At 41.8% G+C, this 24,562-nt stretch overlaps 1 protein-coding gene across 1 annotated transcript in view; it reads right to left on the reverse strand.

Annotated features, from left to right (window-relative positions):
* The window catches only part of ITGA8 (integrin subunit alpha 8), a 171,601-nt gene that overhangs the window by 66,514 nt on the left and 80,525 nt on the right, over positions 1–24,562 (reverse strand). Inside the window, exons 14-15 of the mRNA XM_070767084.1 lie at positions 14,059–14,104; positions 8,817–8,924 (exon numbers count right to left, since the gene is read on the reverse strand). Of these exons, the coding sequence (XP_070623185.1) occupies positions 8,817–8,924; positions 14,059–14,104 (154 nt within the window). The remainder of the gene's footprint in view (positions 1–8,816; positions 8,925–14,058; positions 14,105–24,562) is intronic.

A 24,562-nucleotide genomic window follows, 5' to 3' on the forward strand; every position in this document is an offset into this window, starting at 1 on the left:
ACATCTGTTTTCTTTTGTCTTCTTCTTTACAAAACCTGCCATATAAAACATACTGCTCAAATAGCATTTCGATTATTCATTTCTTCCATGTTTCACCTCTACTGCTTAACTAAAAGAAACCTGATTCTGATTTTTTTCTAAATTATCTTCCTAGACAACATAACTAAATAATTATGTTTTTAAAGCCAAGGATCTCAAGCTCTTAAATTCCAAAACATGTGCCCAGTCTTCTAACAAAATCAAAATAAGCAAAAATGCAGAAATTTAGATATGACTTTTTACAATTTTTGTTCAAGTAACATTCATAGATGCACAAGCCCCTAATGGATGGATTTAACAAACCTATTTTACATATCCTAATTAAATGGCAACTCATCTTTTCGGAGATGTTATCTCTCATTATTAAATCAACTGTGTTTTTTTTTAAATGATTGATTTACTGTTGTAAACTTGATCTTAGCTTCCAGGGATGTGATATCACACGGTGGCATTAAATATTTTATATATCCCATTCATCTGACTATTGCCGAGTCATTGTTACAAATTAAATCATAATCACATCAATAAAAGAGCATTTTTATTATATGACTTTCTCATGCATAAAATATAATATAAATTTTATAAAAATAGAAACATAGAAACATAGAAGACCGACGGCAGAAAAAGACCTCATGGTCCATCTAGTCTGCCCTTTAACTATTTCCTGTATTTTATCTTACAATGGATATATGTTTATCCCAGGCATGTTTAAATTCTCACCAACGCTCTATATAAGGGGATCACAATCTCCCTCTTCCTGCTTGTGATACCTCTAGCTATGCAGCCAAGCATCCTACTTGCTTTTCCTACTGCCCGACCACACTGCTCACCCATTTTGAGACTGTCAGAAATTACTACCCCTAAATCCTTCTCTTCTGAAGTTTTTGCTAACACAGAACTGCCAATGCAATACTCAGATTGAGGATTCCTTTTCACCAAGTGCATTATTTTACATTTGGAAACATTAAACTGCAGTTTCCATTGCTTTGACCATTTATCTAGTAAAGCTAAATCATTTACCATATTACAGACCCCCCCAGGAATATCAACCCTATTGCACACTTTAGAGTCATCGGCAAATAGGCAAACCTTCCCTACCAAACCTTCCCCTATGTCACTCACAAACATATTAAAAAGAATAGGACCCAGAACAGACACTTGTGGCACACCGCTTGTAACCTGTCTCTGGTTAAAAATCATAATAATATGACTTTTATCAGTCTATGTTCACAAATAACCAAAAATAGATTTTTAAATCATTATAGACCATAGCTACCACTTAGATGTATGCATACATGCCTTTTGTGCCACAGAGCTACAATTTACTGATAATCAATTTTGCTACTAATTTTATTTATCCATCACATTTAGAAACTGTCCTTCTCCCTGAGAGAGAAACGGTTAACAGCTAGTATTCTTGCTGGAGTAATGCTGGTATAATTCACATCATCTAATTAGATATTCATCCATATCTACACACAAATTAAGTTAAAGTTAAAGTCAGTTTAACTTTGAGTGTAGTAAATAAGGCTTATTATCACTGATTCTAAAAGTTTTAGGATATGTTATTTTATACTTTCCCAAGAATTATCAAATTATTATGTTATTGTGAGAAATGAACATGCTAATGCTTCTTAAATGAGGGGTCAAAAAGTGAAAACCAAAAAACTTGCACATGGCATCCCAATTGCATATGACAATTATACCTAAGTATGTAGATTAGGAGAAGGACGCAGTACCTCAATGGCTAAGACATTGAGCTTGTTGATCAGAAGGTTGGTAGTTTAGCAGTTCGAATCCGTAGTGCTGCATAACTTCCGTTATTTGTCCCAGCTTCTGCCAAAGTAGCAGTTCGAAAATATGTAAAAAATGCAAATAGAAAAAGAGGGACCACCTTTGGTGGAAAGGTAAGAGCGTTCCGTGCGCCTTTGGCATTTAGTCATGCCAGTCGGTGACCATAGAGATGTCTTTGGACAGCAGTGGCCCTTTGGCTTAGAAATGGAGATGAGCACCTCCCCCTAGAGTCAGGAATGACTAGCATACCTGTGCGGGGGAACCTGTATGTATGTAGATTAGTCTTGGAGGGCTGAGCAATTCAAGGAACTGATTATCACTTTTAAAGCCCTGATTGGCACAGAGAGTATCTGTTCCACTAGACCTAACAGAGCGTAAATTTAGATTTAATTGGATTTGTATGCCGCCCCTCTCTGAGGACTCTTCCAGGTAGGTCTTCCAGGTCCATGTTAAATATGTACTATTTAGTAAGCTAGTACTCTTGGCAACCAAGAAGTCGCCCTGAGTCCTAAGGGATTAAGCAGCATATAAGTCAAATGAATGAATAAATGAGTAAATAAATAAACCATTCTGCTTTTGAAATACCACTCTCCTTGCTATTCATCAGGCACTGCCCTCCAATGTTTCTAAAAAGCTTTAAGGGCTTGGTTTTTCTTACAAGTATTGGGCCACTGTGAGGTTGGGATCCAGTAATGTTCCTTGTCCTTATGTGGGGACATGTGTGAAGATATTGTTAAAATAGAGGCTATATAAAATAACAAATAATTTAACTTTGGATCAATCAATGACTTACAATTAATAATAATAATAATAATAATAATAATAATAATAATAATAATAATACGCTAGGTGCAGTACCAAAGGATCTCAGCGGACATTTGAAAACCATTGGAATTGACAAAATCTCCTTCTGTCAATTGCGAAAGGCCGCTTTACTGGGATTGGCAAACATAATTCGCCGCTACATCACGCAGTCCTAGGTGCTTGGGAAATGCCCGACTGGTGATGAAATACGAAATCCAGCATAGTGATCTCATTTGCTGTGTTGTACTGACATAATAATAATAATAATTTATTAGATTTGTATGCCATCCCTTTCCGAAGACTCGAGGCAGCTCACAACAATAAACCTAATAAGGCCGGCACAGGACTGATATAGGACTATGCCAGTCCTATAGTAGTATAACTTTAACTTAATAATTTAGGACATCAGCACAAAATAGTAGTCATACTTATCTTAAGTCACATTACTTTCTATAAGATGATGGCAATAAAAACATCTTGATGCCTACAACAGATTGTCTTTTATTTTTTTTAAATGTAATTAGGATACATTTTATCTAATCTTATATGAGGGGGTTGATAAAGCACATACACCTTAGCATCAAATGTTCCTTCTGTTGATTGATGCCACATTTTACTGATTTATACTATTCATGCAAAATGTTGAAGATGGGGAGCAGAGTTGGGACAGAAAAAGTAACACCTTATTCAAATGCTAAGCAGACTAAGTCTTTAGACAGGTGACATGGTGGTGTAGAGGCTTAGTGGCACTGTAATAATAGCCAGCCATAAATGAAGTGCACTTCAATGGTTTGAGCTATCTTTTTCCCTGAGATGGATGAACTCTCATTGCCCACTCACTAGTTCGAAAGTATACAATACTGCAAGTAGACAAATGGGTGCCACTTTGGTGGATGTGTTGGAAGGAGGAAGTCAATGCTGGGTGGGAGGCATCATGACACAAGGCAAGGTATGACTGGTGGAAAATCTTGGAAGAACCAGCAACCCAAATTAATCACTAGTTAATTAGTGTAAAGCTAGTTCAACCCCACCTCCCCGCATGCAAGCACAAGACAGAATGAACTAGCAATCCAAACCATCTTGGATGCGTACATCTTCCTGACATTGTATACCATGTGCAAAATAAATAAATAAATTCTATAGCGACTAAGGCATCATTAACTTAATTTGAATTCAACTTTCTGTTTACTACATATTTTACCCAAATTTTAAATAATTTTTTAATGATTTCTCTGTGGGTAAGAAAACAAAATTCATACATTTTAATAACAATTCTCCATCTATTCAAAACAATATTTTCTTTATAGTAGATACTATTTTTATATTCTCGTTCAAACCTTTAGCTTTCCTGGCCTTTTTAATAGTTCATATGATTTTTCATTCATTTTATCTTGAAATGTCAATCAAAAGGCATTTTGCACAAGTTGCACAGCTGGCTAAGAGATACAGAAACCTATCCCATGGTGTAAAGGAAATATTTGTCTCTTGGAGTTTCCCTAATAATTGTTTGCATATGTATACCATGAGGCTTTAACAACTATAGAGAAAAATTACAGAATGAAAAACTAGCAGCTGTTCTTCAATCATTTCGGAAGACTGCATTTAGAGTAACAGTTAAATCTCAAGGGCAATGTATTTTATAATGTAACAGTGTGCTACAACCCACTTTCAACTATTGTATTCATGTAACATATCCACTGATACCTCTATCAGAAAAATCACATTTAAACATTCTTTTTTCCATAAAATCCAATTCAAAAACACTAGGAGAAATCAGAATACAACTGATCCTTCCCACAGGTAGGAAAAAAAGAATTCTGACATGTTTAAATGAATTGAGCAATAACTAGCTGTAGTCTCTCACAAATTAATTTTTTTATAAATCAAAAAAGAAACCAGTATGTCATGAAAATATATTTGAAACCATATAGCTATTTCTGTATAAATATTTGGGTTTTATAAAACATAAATTTATAATCATGTTCAAAAAAAATAAATCTACCAATCTGTAATCAACATTTCATCGATTTTGACTCAATTATTGTATATTACAATAAATAAATAAATACAATAAATAATAAAATATTATTTTAGCTTGCTATGTATAAATTAATCATCAATATATCTGATGTATACACTGATTATACAGCATAAATCTAGAGGACACTTAGTTGGGGAAGCTTGGTACAATGTTATGATGTATATATTTCTTGTTTCAAGCTAGAATTTCGGACGATTAGATATAGGAAGAATATATCTATATCGTACAATCTACTTTCTTTAGAGGTGGTAAATTCCAGATAGGTAAATAAAGAATCAAATAAACACAAATTAAATTACAGTATATTTCTCAGCCTGCCCTAAAAAGTATTTTGCAAGCTGGACTAAGCAAAAGATGGAATAAAAATCAATGGTGCCTTTTAAAATCTCTTAAGATTTTCATATGATATTGTTGTTCTCTTCTCACAAGGTGCAGAAGAGCAACAAAGAAACATATAAGAACTGAATGAAGCAGGTAGAACCATTTGGCTTAAAAACAATTCTGAAAAACAGCCATGTTTTGTTTAATAAATTCATTAAAGAAAGGAAATATATATATCTGGAGAAGAACTAGGCGTAATAGACCATTACCATATACCTTGGCCAATGGATCTCAATGGAAGATGATACAACAAAAGAAATTGAATGGCATGTTAAATGTGGTTGGCAGGCATTTGGCAAGCAACTGTAAGTCTAATTTTCAAGAACAATCTTCCCTCTATGCCTAAAGAGAAAAGTGTTCGATCAGTGATTATGGAATTCACTTCCAGTAGAGGTCATGACAGCTGTCAGCCTGGATAGCTTCAAGGCAGGATAAACAAATTCATGGATGCCAAATGTATTGGTGGTTATTGAAATGGATGTCCAAGTGCTGCTTTTATGCTGGTTGAGACAGGCAGGATTCCCTTGGGTACCATTTGTTGAAGGTCAGGGGCAGGGCCACCACCAGGAATTTTGGGGCCCCATACAGCCTAAGTGTCTGCCCCCCCCCCGCCATTTTAAAACTATTTTAAGTCGCCAAGCCACTCCATCCCCCGGGGATCATTTCCCGCTTCACGCCAAGCGAGGCGGTCCCATAGGCCAGTGTTTCCCAACCTTGGCAACTTGAAGATATCTGGACTTTAACTCCCAGAATTCCCCAGCCAGCGAATGCTGGCTGGGGAATTCTGGGAGTTGAAGTCCAGATATCTTCAAGTTGTCAAGGTTGGGAAGCACTGCCATAGGCTATTTCAGGAACTGGGTTAAGCCGATTGTGTGGACTCGTCCAGGAGAAAGAAAGAAGCGGGAGTGACAAGGGAAAGAAAGATCCTGGCATCGGTCAGGCGGAGCGAGGCTTATTTACGGCTCCTTGGCACTTCTCCCTTCTTGTTGACAAAACCATGTGCTTTCTAGCAAGGGGAGAGGGGAGGGGGATCCCACACCCGGCAGCCACCGGAGAGGAGCTGGAAAGGACGAGGGGAGAGAAAAAGCAGGGTACCAACAGTCAGGCGGGTGTCTTGAGGGGGCACTCCCATCTGGAAGGAAGGGAAGAAAGGTGAGGGCGAGCTATGAAGGAAGGAAGGAAGGAAGGAAGGGAGGGAGGAAGGAAGGAAGGAAGGAAGGAATGGTAAAAGGGGCGATCAAGAGAGGAATGGGTGAATGAATGGACGGAGGGTGGGAAGAAAGGAAGGAAAGAGGGAAGGGACAGGAACAGAGGAAAGGTGCAAAGGAAGCAAGGAAAGGTGTGAAAGGGGAGAGTAAGAGAGGAAGGAGTGAAAGAAGGGAGCGAGGGAGGAAAGAAGGGAGGAAGGAGAAGGAAAGCAAGAAATGGAGGGAGGGAAGGAAAGAAAGAAAGAAAGAAAGAAAGCGGGAAGGGACAGGAACAGAGGAAGGAAGGAAGGAAACTTATGAAAGGGGAGAGTAAGAGAGGAAGGACTGAAGGAAGGGAGGGAGGGAAATAGGTAGGAAGGAGAAAGAAAAGAAGAAATAGAGGAAGGGAAGGTAAAAGAGAGAAAGAAAAAGAGCAAGAAAGAGAAAGAAAGAAAAAGAAAGAGAATGAAAGAGAAATAAAAAGAGAGAGGGGGAATGAAAGAAATGGAAGGAGGGAAGGAAGGAGAGAAAGAACGAGGGAGAAAGAAAGCAAGAGAAAGAAAAAAGAATGAAAGAGAAAGAGAGAAAGAAAAAGAAACGAAAGAAAGAAAGAAAGAGGAAAGAAAGAGAATGAAAGAGAAATAAAAAGAGAGGGGGAATGAAAGAAATGGAAAGAGGGAAGGAAGGAGAGAAAGCAAGAGAAAGCAAGAAAGCAAGATAAAGAAAAAAGAATGAAAGAGCAAGATAGAAATAGAGAAAGAAAGAAAAAGCAACGAAAGAAATTGTGATTTTTACAATTCCCTCCTTCGCTCCCCACAAACCACCTATCCCTCTACCGCAAGAGGGAAGCGCCCGAGGCGCCGGGTTCCCCTTTCTCCCTCGCCCGCATCCTTGCCGCGGTGACTCACCAGGAGAAGGCTGGAGACCCACGCGGCTCCTCGGGGGGCCTTGCGGAAAGCGGCGGCGGAAGCCCCCATGGCCGGCGCTGGGTGCGAGAAAGGATGCTTTCTGCGCGGGCGGAGGCCGAGAGCTGAGAAGGGCGCGCCTTGCCCACCCTCGCCGGAAGAGCTGCCCATCTAGCAGTCCCGCTGCCCCATTGCCCGGCAGGGGATGATGGGCAAGGGACGCCTCGGAGGAGGGCAGGGCGGGAAGGGAAGGAGGGGGCTGGCAGGGGTTTAGGAAAGGGGAGCCCACCGGGCACGAGGGAACGCTGGCCGCGCGGGGTTCCGAGGCCAGCCTTGCAGCTCCTCGGCGGGAGGAGCCGAAAGCCATCGGGAGAGGACTGGGCTCAGCAGGAGAAGCGCCGCCCCCCCCCATTATTCAATTTCCCCGGGACCCATGACGCGACTCCCAGTAGTACCGGTCTATCGGCGGCCCTGGTCAGGGGAAAGGGAGGGTCTTGCCTTCTCTTTCTGCTCAAGATCCCATGGACAATTGGTGGGCCACTGTGTGCACAGAATGCTGGACTCGATGGGCTTTGGTCTGATTCAGCATGGCTCTTCTTATGTTCTTAGTGTGTGCTACCTGCTCTAACATGAAACATGGACACTAACTCTATACAATCTATACAAAAGCTACAAGTGGCTTAAACAGTCATGGATAGAGCTTAGCATCACAAGGCAAAATAGAAAGACCTGCACACAGATTAGAGAACAAATGCAAGGGAGTAAAAGAACTGAAATGGAAATGGGCTGGTCACATAGTAAGAAATGATGATAGGTGGGCCAAGACAGTCATAGAACGGATCGATAAAAAGCATACATTAAAGAGACTTAAAACAAGATGGAATGACTATATCAGCCTGCATTACGGGCCCAACTGACAAAAGTTTGTTTGTTTGTTTGTATTTATATGCCATCCAACTCCCAAAGGACTCAGGACCACAGAGGTTGGAAACATGGGAGAGAATGGCTAGACAATGGCAAAAATGATAACGATAGTGAATTAAACTACAGTATATAGTACTTCATATTTTCAGAAAAGGTATATCTTTCCATAGTTCGTCGATTGGTTAAAAAAACCAAGCACTGATGATTATTTCTTATCTAAGGTGTATTGACTTATACTCAGCACAATGTAGAATCAGATCATTATACTTGCATTTTAGCTTGCATGTACAATTTTGTCAATTTTTACTTATTAATATGAGGGTGTCTTCAATGTTGCATTTTTCCAGGAAAATATTTTTAAAAAACAGCTTCTCATAATGATATCATAGGATTTGCACAGCTGGCACCAGCTGGAGCATAGAAAAACTCAAAGAAGAAATGCAAAATCGGAGCATGTGGAGAGACCTCAGATTGGTCCCTAAAATTTATCAAGAGTTGGACACAACTCAATGTATAACAACAGCAACAACAACATTATCATCATCATCATCATGCTTTGCATAAGATTCTTGTTTTAGCTTCTGTTCAAGCAATGTACAAGCTAGAATCGTAAACTGGCCCATGCTATAATGTGGAGATTCTATACTTTTGAATTAACTTGGTCATAATTTAAGAACCATTTTGCAAGCAAACCAGGAAAGCTTGTCTGAAAAAAAATTATTTATTTATTTTCCGACTTACCAGGCCACTAAGGTCATTGTACCAGGAAGCTGACAGGTTTTATTTTCTGGATTTACAATCATTGGGGAGAGCTGAAGGTTAGCATTTATCGTCACAACTGGTCTTGCTCTGATCAAAAGAAAATCAAAACACGTCTTAAAAAACACAAAAGGGAAGACAAAACATTACTTTTTCCATTTCTCTGGATGTTCATGACATTTAGAAATACAGAAAATATGAATTGCACTTTATGTATACAATAAACATTCAAAGCACCAGCAGGGACATGTATACAAAATACCCACATCAAGATGAGACAGATCTGTCTAGAGGGATGATGCACAAAGTTCTGCTTTCAACGTTAATGATTCACTCATGTCTGCACCTATGATAGCATCTCTCTCTGATGTCTATTGACAGCAGTTAGCCAAATACTCTACAGAAAAAGATGCACCAGTAGGAAAAGGTGGTTGTTCCTGTGACTTAAGATTTGAAACAGCGAGGATTTATTTTAACAAATAAACAAATAAAACGTATGTATCACATTCCAACAAACTTCAAAGCCAAATTGTAAGGCTGCAGTTCCCAACTGTGTGCCACAATGCCTCAGGGTGCCACAGCAAAGTCAGAGGAACTCCACAGGATAACATAGTGATATCCACCATCTGTGAGACACCACACAAACTTTGAATCTGGAGGCACCATGAAAAATTACTGGGATACTAAGGGAATTGTTAACCAATTAAATTTTGGAATTTTTGCCACAGGGTGTTTACAATACTAATGTGGTAAAATATAAAACAAAATTAGTGCAATCTTATGCATATTTACTCCTTTATAAACCCAAATTCGGTGATACACTATAGATTACAAACTTCAATTCTATCAATGGAGAACCATTTTATTTAAAAGTATTTAGAGAGTGGATCATTTGAGATTAATGGAATTAAGTAAATCATGAAGTCATCTGAAACCACCATTTGATGTCACAATGAATGACATTTGAGTGACAAGAAAACTAAGATATTGTGTTATAAAGTATTTTTAAACCAGCAGTATCTTATATTTTTATAGACAGACTTGCAAATCAAAATGGTATAACACAGTAGCAATCCAGGTACAGTGATACCTCATGATACGAACCCCTCGTCATACGAACTTTTTAAGATACGAACCCAGGGTTCGGAATTTTTTTGCCTCTTCTTACGAACTTTTTTCACCTTACGAACCTGCCGCCGGCCACTGGGATGCCCCACTTCCAGACTTGAGTTCCTCTCGTTTTTCCCCACCCTGTCTTGCACCATTCTCCCCTCTGGATCTCCATGGGTTTCCCCCTTTTTTTCCCACCCTGTCCTGCCCCATTCTCCCCTCTGGATCTCCATGGGTTCCTCCCGCTTTTTCCCACCCTGTCCTGCCCCATTCTCCCCTCTGGATCTCCATGGGTTCCTCCCGCTTTTTCCCACCCTGTCTTGCACCATTCTCCCCTCTGGATCTCCATGGGTTTCCCCCGTTTTTCCCCACCCTGTCCTGCCCCATTCTCCCCTCTGGATCTCCATGGGTTTCCCCCTTTTTTTCCCACCCTGTCCTGCCCCATTCTCCCCTCTGGATCTCCATGGGTTTCCCCCGTTTTTTCCCACCCTGTCCTGCCCCATTCTCCCTTCTGGATCTCCATGGGTTTCCCCCGTTTTTTCCCACCCTGTCCTGCCCCATTCTCCCTTCTGGATCTCCATGGGTTCCTCCCGCTTTTTCCCACCCTGTCCTGCCCCATTCTCCCCTCTGGATCTCCATGGGTTTTCCCCGTTTTCCCCCACCCTGTCCTGCCCCATTCTCCCCTCTGGATCTCCATGGGTTCCTCCCGCTTTTTCCCACCCTGTCCTGCCCCATTCTCCCCTCTGGATCTCCATGGGTTCCTCCCGTTTTTTCCCACCCTGTTCTGCCCCATTCTCCCCTCTGGATCTCCATGGGTTTCCCCCGTTTTTCCCCACCCTGTCTTGCACCATTCTCCCCTCTGGATCTCCATGGGTTTCCCTCCCCCCACTTGGTTCGCCTCAGCTTCGTCTGCTGGCAGCTTTTTTTTTTTTTAAGCCTTAATGTTCAGGATTTTCCTAATCGGCTTGCACGCATTATTGGCTTTTCCATTGATTCCTATGGGAAACATTGTTTCATCTTACGAACTTTTCACCTTACGAACCTCGTCCTGGAACCAATTAAGTTCGTAAGATGAGGTATTACTGTACAAGCATCTAATGTAAAATCCATAAAAACCAAGGATTCTGAGACCCAATTCTAACTTGTTAAGCTAGATCAGTGATGGCGAACCTATGGCACGGGTGCCAAAGGTGGCACACAGAGCCATATCTGCTGGCACGCAAGCTGTTGCCCTAGCTCAGTTCTAAAGTGCATGTGTTTGCCAGCCAGCTGATTTTTTGGCTCAGACAGAGGCTCTGGAGGGCGTCTTTGGCTTCCAGACAACCTCTGGCGGGGATGGGGCAGGACGTTTTTTCCCTTCCCTAGCTCCAGGGAAGCCATTGGAACATGGGGAGGGCAAAACATGAGCCTACTTGGCCCACCAGAAATTGGGAAACAGGCCATTTCCAGCTTCCAGAGGGCCTCTGGGGGGGCGAGAGAAGCTGTTTTCACCTTCCCCAGGCATTGAATTATGGGTGTGGGCACGCGTGCATATACAATAGCACATGCCCACGCTCTTTTGGCACCCGAGGGGAAAAAGGTTCGCCATCACTGAGCTAGATAGTATGATCCAATTGAAATTTTTAAAACTCTATTTTTTTACTCTTTTTTTTGCTTCCCTCTTTTTGCTCATTTATCAGCAAAAGAAAGCAAATACATTATCACTATTCAAAAATACATCATATTTCTCTACATCTGTCGGAATTCAGAAGAAGGGATTTCTCCATGGTGGCTCCCTCCAATTGGAACGTCATCCTTCCAGAAATTAGACTGGCTTCCACTGTAACAATCTTGTGTACAGCCCTGAAGACGTGGTTTTATCAGTGTGCCTGGGAAATCCAGAGTGGGATGGAGCCCATTAAATGGCTGCTTTGAGTGTGTGTCAACAAGGGGAAAGTTATTTATTATTATTATTATTATTATTATTATTATTATTATTATTATTATTTTATTTATTAGTTTTATTATTAGTTTTACATTGTGTTTTTATTATCTTTAAGATGCCTACAGTTGCCATGAGGGAGTATGCAGTTGTATAAATTTTCTTAAACAAACAAGCAAAAAAAATCTTAGCATAAACTCAAATTGTCATCAACACCCCATGAAGATTAATTAACCCAAGAGCTGTAACAATTAATCCTTTTCATTTATTGTTACAAAAGTCTCTAGCAATTAATACTATATGAAGAAAATGAAGAATACAGTGTTCCCTCGATTTTCGCGGGTTCGAACTTCGCGAAAAGTCTATACCACATTTTTTTTAAATATTAATTTAAAAAATACTTCACAGGTTTTTCCCCTATACCACGGTTTTCCCCACCCAATGACGTCATATGTCATCGCCAAACTTTAGTCTGCTTTTAATAAATATTTTTTTAATAAACTTTAATAAATAAACATGGTGAGTAATAATCTAAACGGTTGCTAAGGGAATGGAAAATTGCAATTTAGGGGTTTAAAGTGTTAAGGGAAGGTTTGTGATACTGTTCATAGCCAAAAATAGTGTATTTACTTCTGCACCTCTACTTCGCGGAAATTCGACTTTCGCGGGTGATCTCAGAACACACTGTACTATATTATGGCATGTGTTCAAACACAAATTAATTAAAATTAAATGTACAAGATGGTTATTTTACATGGCCATTTAGGCTGCGGTGATAACTTTGTTACCTTGCTACTGCCATCAGAATAACTTCTGCATGAGCAGGGAAGGAACTGGCTCTGTGGAGAAGAATCCAGAATCCCTATTGCGCAGTGGAAGAATGGAAAGTCCAGACAGACGTGCATATGCTTCTGATACTACAGAGCTGCACCTAGCTCATTGCTCTGCACTTGGATTCCCCGTGCTGACTGTTCTGCTCTCCTGATCCTATCAAGCTGCCCAGAGTCACTTAGTTCAGGTGAGTGGCTAGAAACTGAACGAATGAACGACCTGGCTCTTGCTGCGGTGTGTTACTAATGGTGGCTGACAAGAATGGTTGTGGGCTGCAGGAAATTATGTGAAGCACCTAATACGCTTTTGAGAACCCAGCTCTGAAGCAAGCAGTGATTGATTTAGGTTACTTAGATGGCAGGTTTTTGACTGTACCTTCTGAAAAGGCAGTACAGCAGTTCTCAGATGTCATTTGGGGTTCATTCTGAACCTTACATTCTCAAACTGGTTCAGTTATGTACAATAAGTTTGCTATTACATCTATGGCTACCAAGCTAATGCTGACTAAAAAGTTATTATGAAGAGTGACCAAAGCATATAGAGATGGGAAAGTTATTCAACATCTGTCCCATTCTATTGATTGAAGAGATTAGGTTTTCAATGTATGTAAAACTGCATCAACCTTTAGTCTTTCATTTCATCTTTGTGATTAATATAGAAGAAAAAAAGGGATTTTTCCCCCCAGACTGTTTTATGGTATAAAATAGATGACAGATCTTAAGCCAAGTGAATAAACAGCCAAAAAGAAGAAGAAAGGTCATCACAGAAAGAGCAACTGGAAGAGACATGGTTATAAGTGAATTAATTATCTCTTTTTTGTTGACCCTTTTAGAAGAAAACTTTAAAGAACAAAGTGATAAACCAGCATAGGATTTATTTCCTTTCTAAATCCATAATCCTTAACAGTAGCATAGAAAGCAAGTTTTTTTTTTAAAAAAACCTAAATACAGTAGAAAAGTATAGCAGTAGTTAAATTCTTCCATGCAAACAATGGTATAAACAATGGTATAAAATCAATTTAAATGCTAACCATCAACTCAGCAACCATAACTCATCAACTGCAGCTTCACATTGTAAAGGTCCCTGTTATATATCTATATGTACAATCATTCTTTGATGATTACACAGCCTTTCAAATTAAATAGATCCAGTTTTATTCCTATTATTCAAAAATAACTGATTTGTTTCTATAAAATAGAAACATCTTCCAGAAATACTTTAATTCTACTATAAGTTCAGATTTAGTTTGACAGAATGGGCTTCTCAAAGAATATTTTGCAATGTCAAAAACATTTTTATATGTATGTTTTTTTAATTAAAAGATTAAAGATGGAGATAGTAGGAATATCTAGCATTGCATACCTGTAAACAACTACCTTTCCAACTCCAAATGCACCAACAATTAGATCTGTGGGAAAAATACATATATATATTCTTAGAAGGGGAAACAGAATAATAATTACAATTTATTTATTTATTAGATTTGTATGCCGCCCCTCTCTGTAGACTCGGAGCGGCTCACAACAGCAATAGAACAATTCATAACAAATCTAATAATTTAAAAACATTTAAAAAACCCCATTATTAATCAGACATACATACAAACATACATAATTGACATTATTGATATGAAAATCAATAAAATGATTCAATGTACAGCTATATTGTGAAAACACGGAAATTCACCGAAACATTCATTTTTCTAAATTTATTTTTAATTCAGATTTTGGGCACATTCTTCTCATTCTCATTCCCATATGAGCACTTATATAATTTCGATTAAAAAACAACAGTGACCCAGTTTCTACTCAAATATTAGAGGGGTTTTTCTTTTACTCCTCTTCATTATTTGTAACACTTCTTTTTTCATATTCTTTCCCATGCCCAAAATAAGCAAGCCATAAAAGTCTCTCTGTGGTATACTGTCTAGACAACCAGGATGGCTAATAGTTGGCCCAAATGCAGATCTGGATGCTGGAGCAGAATTAAGACCAAGATTTATAAGCCTACTGATAGATAAAAGACATAACAATATAAGCCATGTGGTAGACCTTGGACTGATATAATTCCATTGGTTTTAACATAATTGTTTTTATATAAGTTCACCTCTTACTATTAAACAAGATACAATACTTAATAAAGAATACTTTAAAAAAATAATTATTAGGAATATTCAAAACACGTCTCTTTGTGCCTTTCATAAATGTGAACAGCTCCTCAGAAAATTGACTGATTTTCTTCTTTAGCGTGGTCTGGCTACGGACTATGTTAAACATCCTGAATGCCAAAATCATTAATGAGTTTTATAAACATTTTGAATACTGCAAAAGAAAATAATCACAATCAAGTGTTCAAGCTGTCTACATTATCAGAATGTTTGGCAGCACTGCTATCCTAAAAATAGATGTTTTAGTCGTACTTCTTCCTATAAAATACTAGAGACACAATTTGGTAAGTGAAAGCAAAATGCTTGACATATGCAGAATATTTTCATCAAAATAAAGATATTATATTTATTAAATTAGGTATCTAGGTCTTTTCTAGAAAAACCTAAAGAAAAACTGGACATTTTTTTAAAAAAAATGATACTAATTTATTTTGTAAAGATTCAGCTTATATTTCCTTTTTGTTTATTACTAAATTATAACAAATCTTGATAGCTTTGATTAAAAAAGAAAAAAAAATCATTTAGAATGCCGCTGTAATTCCACAGAGTTTTGCATTTGGATTCTATGTGTGCCTTTCTACTTCCTACAAGAATTGCCTTCTATGGTTATGACTCAATTTTTAGAAAGTAATTAAATAACCATAATACACTTGTAAAGCAAAAGGGGCTGCCAAGATGTCTAATACTGCGTACAGATAATGAAGACTATATTGCTAATTCTGTGGTCAAAATTAGCACTATTCCTTAGGGGACTGACTGATTGACTGACTGACTGACTGACTTATTTATTTATTTATTCGATTTTTATGCCGCCCTTCTCCTTAGACTCAGGGCGGCTTACAACATGTTAGCAATAGCACTTTTTAACTGAGCCAGCCTATTGCCCCCACAATCCGGGTCCTCATTTTACCCACCTCGGAAGGATGGAAGGCTGAGTCAACCTTGAGCCGGTGTTGAGATTTGAACCGCTGACCTCCAGATCTATAGTCAGCTTCAGTGGCCTGCAGTACAGCACTCTACCTGCTGTGCCACCCCGGCTCTTATCTTATATTGTTCTCTAGAAATAGCCACAATTGTTGGGAAAGGATGAAATGTAAAAAACAAAAACAAACCACCCCCCCACAACTATTTGCTAAACTGGGCTTTTGTTGCTATATAGAATTTGATATAAACACTTTGCATTATGTTAAGATGTAACAGAAGAAAAGAATGATTACTTTAACTGTACTCGATAATAAAACGCATTGTACACTAAACTCTAAAAAGATGCTGGTTTGTCATCTTTATTGCTTCCTTGGATTTGTTCTATAGCAGTTTTGACATATTCACTATGCTCTTCCAAAATCTGGAAGTATATAACACTTTCTGTAACATAAATTTAAAGGAGCAAGACAACTGGAACCAGGCTGTGATGATCCAGATGCTAGCATCTGACTTTCATAGGTTGTTTGCAATGGATTACAACAACAGATACTGTGTGAAACAGCTCTGATTCCTTCTTTGATTTCCTACTTCATTGTATGTACTCTTGTTTTTGGTACAGCTCCCAAATGCACCCCATAACTGAAACAATGAAAATTTGATAATTATAGAACTCCTGGCCCTTAGATTACAAGCTGTCTTACTACTTTATGTATTCCAAAAACTACTACAGTAAAATGATGGAAGGTTTCTTGTTATACATATTGATGCACATACAGATGAATACTACATTTGACCTACGAAGAATACTATGCTTGAAGATGAATTATTCTGTCATTAAATTCCTAGTTTCTATTAGCCATAGCTGTTGTTTTTTGTATTGTTAGCCCATCTAGGTAGCAGCAAATTGATCTTGGTTGAATTTGAAAAGCCAGGTAGGCTTAGACCTATTAAAACCTGAGGCAATACACAAATCCAGGGCCTTTTGGCTAGATTTTTTTTTAATCCCAAAAGAAGATAATGGCAAACACTTCCATATTATTGTCAAAAAACCTTATGAGGTGATCAAGAAAACAAGGCTAATCTAAGGAACTCTTCAGATTTATTGTTCTTTATTAATACAGTGTGTGTGTGCGCACGCATGTGTACGCGTATGCAAGCATGTTTGGTTACTATACATAGCTTAGGACCAGTCTATTTACGAGACCGTCTCCTGCTATATACCTCCCAGAGACCAATCAGATCACAGGGAGTTGGCCTCTTCCAGATCCCGTCGACTAAACAATGCAAGTTGATCAGCCCACGAGGAATAGCATTCTCTGTGGCTGCCCCAACATTATGGAACCAACTACCTCCTGATATCCACACTGCTCCCACCCTACTATCCTTCTGAAAGGCTGTGAAGACCTGGCTTTGCAGTCAGTCCTGGGGGCCGTGAATGTAACATCTTATCACGTCCAATTGCAATTGTTATGTATGTATGTGGATTCGATTGGATAATTCATTATGGTTTTTTAATGTTCTTATTACTAATTATTTGACTTGTTTATTGTATGTACTATTTACTGTTGTAAGCCACCCTGAGTCTCATTGGGATTGGGCAGCATAGAAGTCAAATAAATTAAATTACATTAAATTAAATTACTTCTCAAACTTTCACTGTAAACTATAAAACAACAAATTGCCAGTCTGAATGTTCTCATTCTTTCTTTGGTCCACCGCTTGTCCAAAGATTTTCTGTATTCTTTTTCTTGTTCATAGTCAGCCAGATTAACTAGCATTAATATTGACGGTTGGAATGAATTAACCAGCCACATATGAACCTATATTACCAAGCAACAGACAAACAATACTTTAACAACAAGTAATGAGAATGTCATATGAAACCTTGCTAAAGCTTTGTTACAATCATGATAGATTATATGTACAGCATTACCCCTCTCCACTAAAGTAGATAATTTGTCAAAGGAGGAGACTATATTTATGATAGTACCTTCTAATATATCCTTTAAAACTAACAAAATAGAATGATATGGTCAAAATATGTGGGTGGGTACAAGTACGCTGTGTCATTACAAAGTATACAGTGATCCCTCGATTTGCGCGTTCTCGATTAGCGCGAAACGCTGCAACGCAGTTTTTCAAAAAATATTAATTAAAAAAATAAAATATTAAAAAATAAAAAATAAGTCCACGCTAGTTCTCTCTCTCTTTCTCTCCCTGTTGCCGGCGTGGTATATGAGAGAGAAAGAGAGAGGCAGAGGTCGGGCGCATTACCGGGAGGTGGAGGCGGCGTGGGGACGCTGGGTGCCGGGGACTCCGAGGAGGGGGTGGACGTCTGTTCCCTGAATGGAGACCGCCGGCCGCTCAATCGGGCCGGCAGGGAACAGAATGGAGCCTTCCGCGGCGGGGCTGGTAAGGGGGGGAGCCGAGGGGGGAGCCGAGCCCAGCCCCGTGGCATTCGCTTTCCTCCCGCCGGCAGCCGACTGATCGTGGGCTCCTTCGCAACCTCGGAGAGCTTCCTGGTTTTCGTGAGCTTTCATGCCCTGGAAGCTCTCCGAGGTTGCGAAGGAGCCCACGATCAGTCTCGGCTGCGGGTGGGAGGAAGGCGAATCCCCCGTGGGCTCCGTTACATCTTCCGCTGCCAGCCAGGCCATGCTGGCGGCAGCGGAACAATCGCTGGCTGTCAACTTTTTTTTTTAAAACTGGGCAGGAGCTGACTTGCCTCCCCAGTGCTAAAAAGAAAAGTTGACAGCCAGCGCTGCGACTGACGCGTTCTCCCCCACCTTGCCCCTTCCGGTTTCGGCGTTCGGCAACGGAGTCCGGCGCTGGGGCCATGCGGGGCCGCTCATCCAGGGGGGAGTGTGTGGACCGGCAAGCGGCAAGCGGCAAGTGATCTGGCGGGAAGACCAAGGGAAGGTTCCTTCAGCCGCCCAACACCTGATCCGCTCCGCAGCGCGGCAGCAGCGAGGAGCCGAAGATGGGGTTTCCCCTTTGCCTTTACCCCATCTTCGGCTCCTCGCTGCTTCCGCGCTGCGAAGCAGATCAGCTGTTGGGCGGCTGAAGGAATCTTCCCTTGGTCTTCCCCGCCGCCCACACGCAAACTCCACCATCTGCGCATGTGCGGCCATGAAAAAAATGGCGCACATGCGCAGATGGTGGTTTTACTTCCGCATCCAATATAACGCGGAAATCGGTTAGTGCGGGAGGTCTTGGAACGTAACCCCCGCGCTAACCGAGAGATCACTGTATTCCAATATTAGCTAATTCTCTAAAAATTCTAAAGATTTTCCATAAGTACTGTACATATGGATATACAGTGATCCCTCGAGTTTCGCGATCTCGAGCTTCGCGAAACGCTATATCGCGAGTTTTCTACCCGGAAGTAACACCACCATCTGCACGCATGCGTAGATGGTGGAGTTTGCATTACCGCCGGGCAGATCAGCTGCTAGGCGGCCAAAGGAACCTTCCCTGGGTCTTCCCGCCGGCATGGGGGGCTTCCTAGCACCCCCCCGAACCCCCAACCCGGGTTTGGGGGGGTGCTAGGAAGCCCCCCATGCCGGGGGAGACCTTTTAAAACACCCGTGCCGCTTCCCAGCTGAGTCCTGAAGCCAAGCGCAGAAGTTCGCCTTTGGCGCTTGGCTTCAGGACTCAGCTGGGAAGGGCGCGGCTGTTTGAAAAGGTGGCAGTCGGCCTGGGGGGCTTCCCAGTACCCCCCCCCAACCCTGTCTCCTGCCGCCGGTTTAGCCAGGAGAGGAGCGGCAAAGTGACTTGGAGGAATGGGAAACTCAAACCGCCCAGTTTCAGCTTTCCATTCCTCCACGTCACTTCGCCGCTCCTTCTGGCTGGTGGGGGGGGGGAGTTAGGAAGGTTCTACTTCTCCCCCCCAGCCAAAAACTCAAAGCCTGTCTCCTGCCACACAGTTTAGCCAGGAGAGCAGCGGCGAAGTGACTTGAAGGAATGGGAAACTCAAACCGCCCGGTTTCAGCTTTCCATTCCTCCACGTCACTTTGCCGGGGGAGTCTGGGAGGGAAGATGACGCGCCGGCAGCACAGGGGCGAGGGGTGGGAGGCAAAGCTCTGCGGGTACAGCCCCTTTCGGCCAAGCCTCCCCCCCCCCCGCCAAGCAGCCAGGGAAGCCGAGCCGGGCGTGGAACATCGGCGCGGGAGGCAGGAGACGATCGGGCGACCGGAGCAGCAGCGCCGCCGCCGCCACGCCCGGCTCGGCTTCCCTGGCTGCGTGGCCGGGGAGGCTCGGCTGAAAGTGGCTGGAGCCGCAGAGCTTTGCCTCCCCCCCCTCGCCCCTGTGCCGCCCGCGCGTCATCTTCCCTCCCAGACAAAAAGGCCGCCCTTCGGCTCTGCAGTTCCAGCCCCTTTCGGCCGAGCCCACCCGGCCAAGGAGCCAGGGAAGCCGAGCCGGGTGTGGCGGCGGCGGCGCTGCTGCTCCGGTCGCCCGATCGTGTCCTGCCTCCTGCGCCGATGTTCCACGCCCGGCTCGGCTTCCCTGGCTCCGTGGCCGGGGAGGCTTGGCTGAAAGTGGCTGGAGCCGCAGAGCTTTGCCTCCCCCCCCCTGTGCCGCCCGCGCGTCATCTTCCCTCCCAGACAAAAAGGCCACCCTTCGGCTCTGCAGTTCCAGCCCCTTTCGGCCGAGCCCACCCGGCCAAGGAGCCAGGGAAGCCGAGCCGGGCGTGGCGGCGGCGGCTTCCTTCGGGGGCAACGCCAGCAAGAGGGTCTTCGCCCTCTTGCTGGCGTGCGTGGGCGGTGGGGAAGACCCTCAGCTGCTAGGCGGCCCAAGGAATCTCCCATGGGTCTTCCCCACCGCCCACGCACGCCAGCAAGAGGGGGAAGACCCTCTTGCTGGCGTTGCCCCCGAAGGAAGCCGCCGCCACCACCGCTTCTTCTTCCTTGCGCCCCCGCTGCCTCTCCGCTCTCTTGGGTGGCGGAGCGAAGGAAAACAAGAAGACCCTCTTCTCCAACACGCCCGGAGGAAAGCGGGGGGAAGGGAGGAGAGAGAAGGAAGCCAGGCACGAAGAGTGTCCATGAGGGGGAAGAGACCCCCGCGCCGGGCAGGCCCACCGAAGCGGGAAGAGGGGGCGTGCGCCCGGGCCTGGCTAGAGCGCTTGATCTGCGGGCGCCTTAAAAGGGGGTGTGGACTCCTGGGAGGCCTTGGCGGTGGAAGGGGACACACTCGAAGCCTCAGCCGCCTGTCATAAGCGTCCTCTGAGGGAAAAAGAAAGAGTCCGAGCTTGCCGTCCGGAAACGTTGAAGCGCCCTCACAAGCAAGAGGGGGAAGACCCATGGAAGGTTCCTTGGGCCGCCTAGCAGCTGATCTGCTCGGCAGCGCAGGCTGCTGCTGCGCTGCCGAGCAGATCAGCTGCTAGGCGGCCCAAGGAACCTTTCATGGGTCTTCCCCTCTTGCTGGCGAGGTGAGCGGGCGGGCAGCGGACAAGTGGCGGGCAGCGGGCGGGCGGTGCGGAAGTAAAAACACCATGGAAAAGTGGCACGCATGCGCAGATGGTGTTTTTACTTCCGCACCGCTATATCGCGAAATTTCGATTATCGCAAGGGGTCCTGGAACGGAACCCTCGCGATAATCGAGGGACTACTGTACAAGTTTCTGAATAATGCAGGAAATGATTCAACTCATCACGTAAAAATTGATAAACTCATATCATAAGAACATAAGAAGAGACATGCTGAATCAGGCCAAAGCCCATCTAGTCCAGCATTCTGTGTCACACAGTGGCCCACCAATTGTACATGGGGATCTTGAGCAGAAAGAGAAGGTAAAAATCCTCCCTTTCCTTGACTCCCCAACAAATGTTGTTGTCTTTTCCCATGGTCTTACGACCCCCGTGAAATGATCATTCAACCCCCCAAAAGGGTCTCGACCCCCAAGTTGAGAACCACTGTAGAACATAGAATGATAAAATTGGAAGGAATCTTGGAAGTCTTTTAGATTAACCCCTGCTTAAGCAGAAGTCCCTATACCATTTCAGATAAATGGTGGTCCAGCTGCTTTTTGAAAGCCTCTGATAATTTTACAGATAAACCAAATGACTTTGTTTCAACATATTACCTATTTATATTTTCCTACCATTTTTTCTATTATTATCATCATCCCCACTACCAGAAGGTATCCAATTAAAATGGAAGAAATTGGCCTAACTTCATAATAGTAGGAATACAAAGCACCCCAAAACACCTCTTCTAAATGCTTTGTAAAGATCTGAAGGAACAAGAAAGCACTTCAAATTTTCTTCTTTTTTCCTCTCTTTCAAAGTCAGTGGAGATGAGAACATAGAATTACAACCTTAGCCAGATGGATGAAAGTAAACAAAGGGGGATGGGATGAATGATTGAAAGCAGGCCAAAAACACAAACCATCCCAAAACATTAGCACAGTAGGATAACAGAACATAGAGACAAAGATATTCCAGAACCCTCTTCCAACAATGTCCCATTAATTACACGGGACGTATGCCAACAAAACAATCTACGTTTGGATGACAGCAACCGTGCTGTGTATGTTATGCTACAAATGCTGGGGAGCCTTCTCAGACCAAGACAGAGAAATGCTGTGCGTAAATTGTATGCTAATCCCAGAAAAAAAGTAGTGATAGTAGTGGAAAAATGGATAAAGTCAGATCAAAATGGCGCATTTCAATTAAAAATAGTATTGGAATACTGCCCTAAGATGGACAATTTCACTTTCAAAATAAAGGCCAAAAACTTCAGCTCTAAAGCAGTGCTGAGAAATACCAGATGATATCAGTAAAATATTGATTCTCCAAGTAGAAACATTTAAGAAAAAAACAAAGAAAAATGGGAAAGCGGCTCAATTTGAATCAAGCTAATAATTGGCAAACAAATTTTACTGGATTTAATTTATATGCCACCCATTTCATCATTTCATTGACACTTTGGATAATTTATTTTTAACTATACTTTGCCATCTGGTCATAAGACCACTCTTTTGTAATTTTATAAGCAAAAGTGAAATGTGAAATGATCCTGATATGCTTTCTTTCAGACTTCTCCAGCCATGAGCCCTCCAGATGTGTTAGAGCATCTGGAGGGCTTAAGTTATATCATTTTGAACCAGTGCAAATGCTGAATTGTGGGGACTGACTGTGTTAAGGGTTGTTTTCCACTACATTTGGAAGGATCATTGGAGACAACTATTTTAATTAATAGTGTGAAATACAAATGGCTTATAACTCAATTCAATTGGTTTCAATTAAACGAATTTAATACAACATATACACAATATGTTACTATAATGCCCTTTAGATAACAATGCAACATATCTGTAATGATGGATACATTAACATTAATCATCTGAATTAAGAAAAAATATTTTTGTTTTCTATCTAACAATAATATAGTGGTACCTCGGTTTTCGAACGCTTCTCAGTTCGAACAAATCGGTATTCGACCAGGAAATTCAAGAAACTTTTGCCCTGAAATCCGAACAAATATTTGGAACTCGAACACGCGAGAGAGCTGAAGACAGAAGCCGGCAAGCTACACAGAGAGAGAGAGAGCCAGGGACAGTAGCAGGCAAGCAAGAGAGCTGAAGATAGAAGCCGGCAAGCTACAGAGAGAGAGAGAGAGAGAGAGAGAGAGAGAGAGAGAGAGAGATGGGGACAGAAGCAGGCAAGCTAGAGGGATAGACAACTGAGGAGGGGAATTTAGTTTAAATTGTTTCTGTTCTTAACCAAATCGGTTCTCGACCACACTTCCAGAACGAATTGTGGTCGAGAACCGAGGTACCACTGCATTGACCAATCACTCTGGGGATGTCTCACACTACAAGTCAGATATATATATTGAGTCATCAGATAAGTTAATAGTTCTTGAAAAGTTGAACTTGTTGCATATTTCAGTCATCTACCACTTCACGTTTTTCAAATGTTGGAATGATTACCACCATCTTTAATTCCAAAAAAGATTGTATGTAGAACATTTGAATGTTACTATTTTTTATAATGGGCAATAGCTTGTTTTCAATTTTAAATTCTCATTTTCAATCAATTTGTGTATTCTTCCATCCTCCATTTATTTGTTAAATTTAAAGTTTACTGTTTTCGTTTCTACTCAGTTTAACAGGACTAGAAAAGTATGCTCGCTCTATTTGGTACAATTTGTTTAGTTCATAGCAGATGGCAGTGTCCAGCCAATCTTGACTAATCAATGAAAAACCAAGCAATAGCAATAGCACTTAGATTTATATAACGCTTCACAGTGCTCTACAGCCCTCTCTAAGCGATTTGCAGTCAGCATATTGCCCCCAGCAATCAGGGTCCACATTTTACTGATCTCAGAAGGATGGAAGGCTGAGTCAACCTTGAATAGGTGAAACCTGAACTGTTAACTGCTGGCAGATGGTAATCAGCAGAAGTAGCCTGCAGTACTGCATTCTACCACTGTGTCACCGCAGCTCGTAAGCAGGTCAGATTTAGTTAATGCTTGTAGGGATTGTCTGTTATACCAAACTTGGAAGCTGAGAAAACATCCCAGAAGAAGGCAAAGATAGACCATGTTTTTATTATTCACAAGAAATCTCCATGGACATGTCCAGCAGGACTCGAGTCTTCAAATTCAAGGAAACACATATTTTAAACCATTTAAACTCTGAATTTACGAACAGGCAAGCATCTTAAGTGACTTAATCCTTGGTCATCAATTTTGCTTTATAATAATGGTTTTATCTTCTTAAGAATGTAGGTGTATTAGGTTAATCCATTAATCCATTGTTAATATTAATAACATT

Source organism: Erythrolamprus reginae, chromosome Z (assembly GCF_031021105.1).
Source record: "Erythrolamprus reginae isolate rEryReg1 chromosome Z, rEryReg1.hap1, whole genome shotgun sequence".
Taxonomy (NCBI): domain Eukaryota; kingdom Metazoa; phylum Chordata; class Lepidosauria; order Squamata; family Dipsadidae; genus Erythrolamprus; species Erythrolamprus reginae.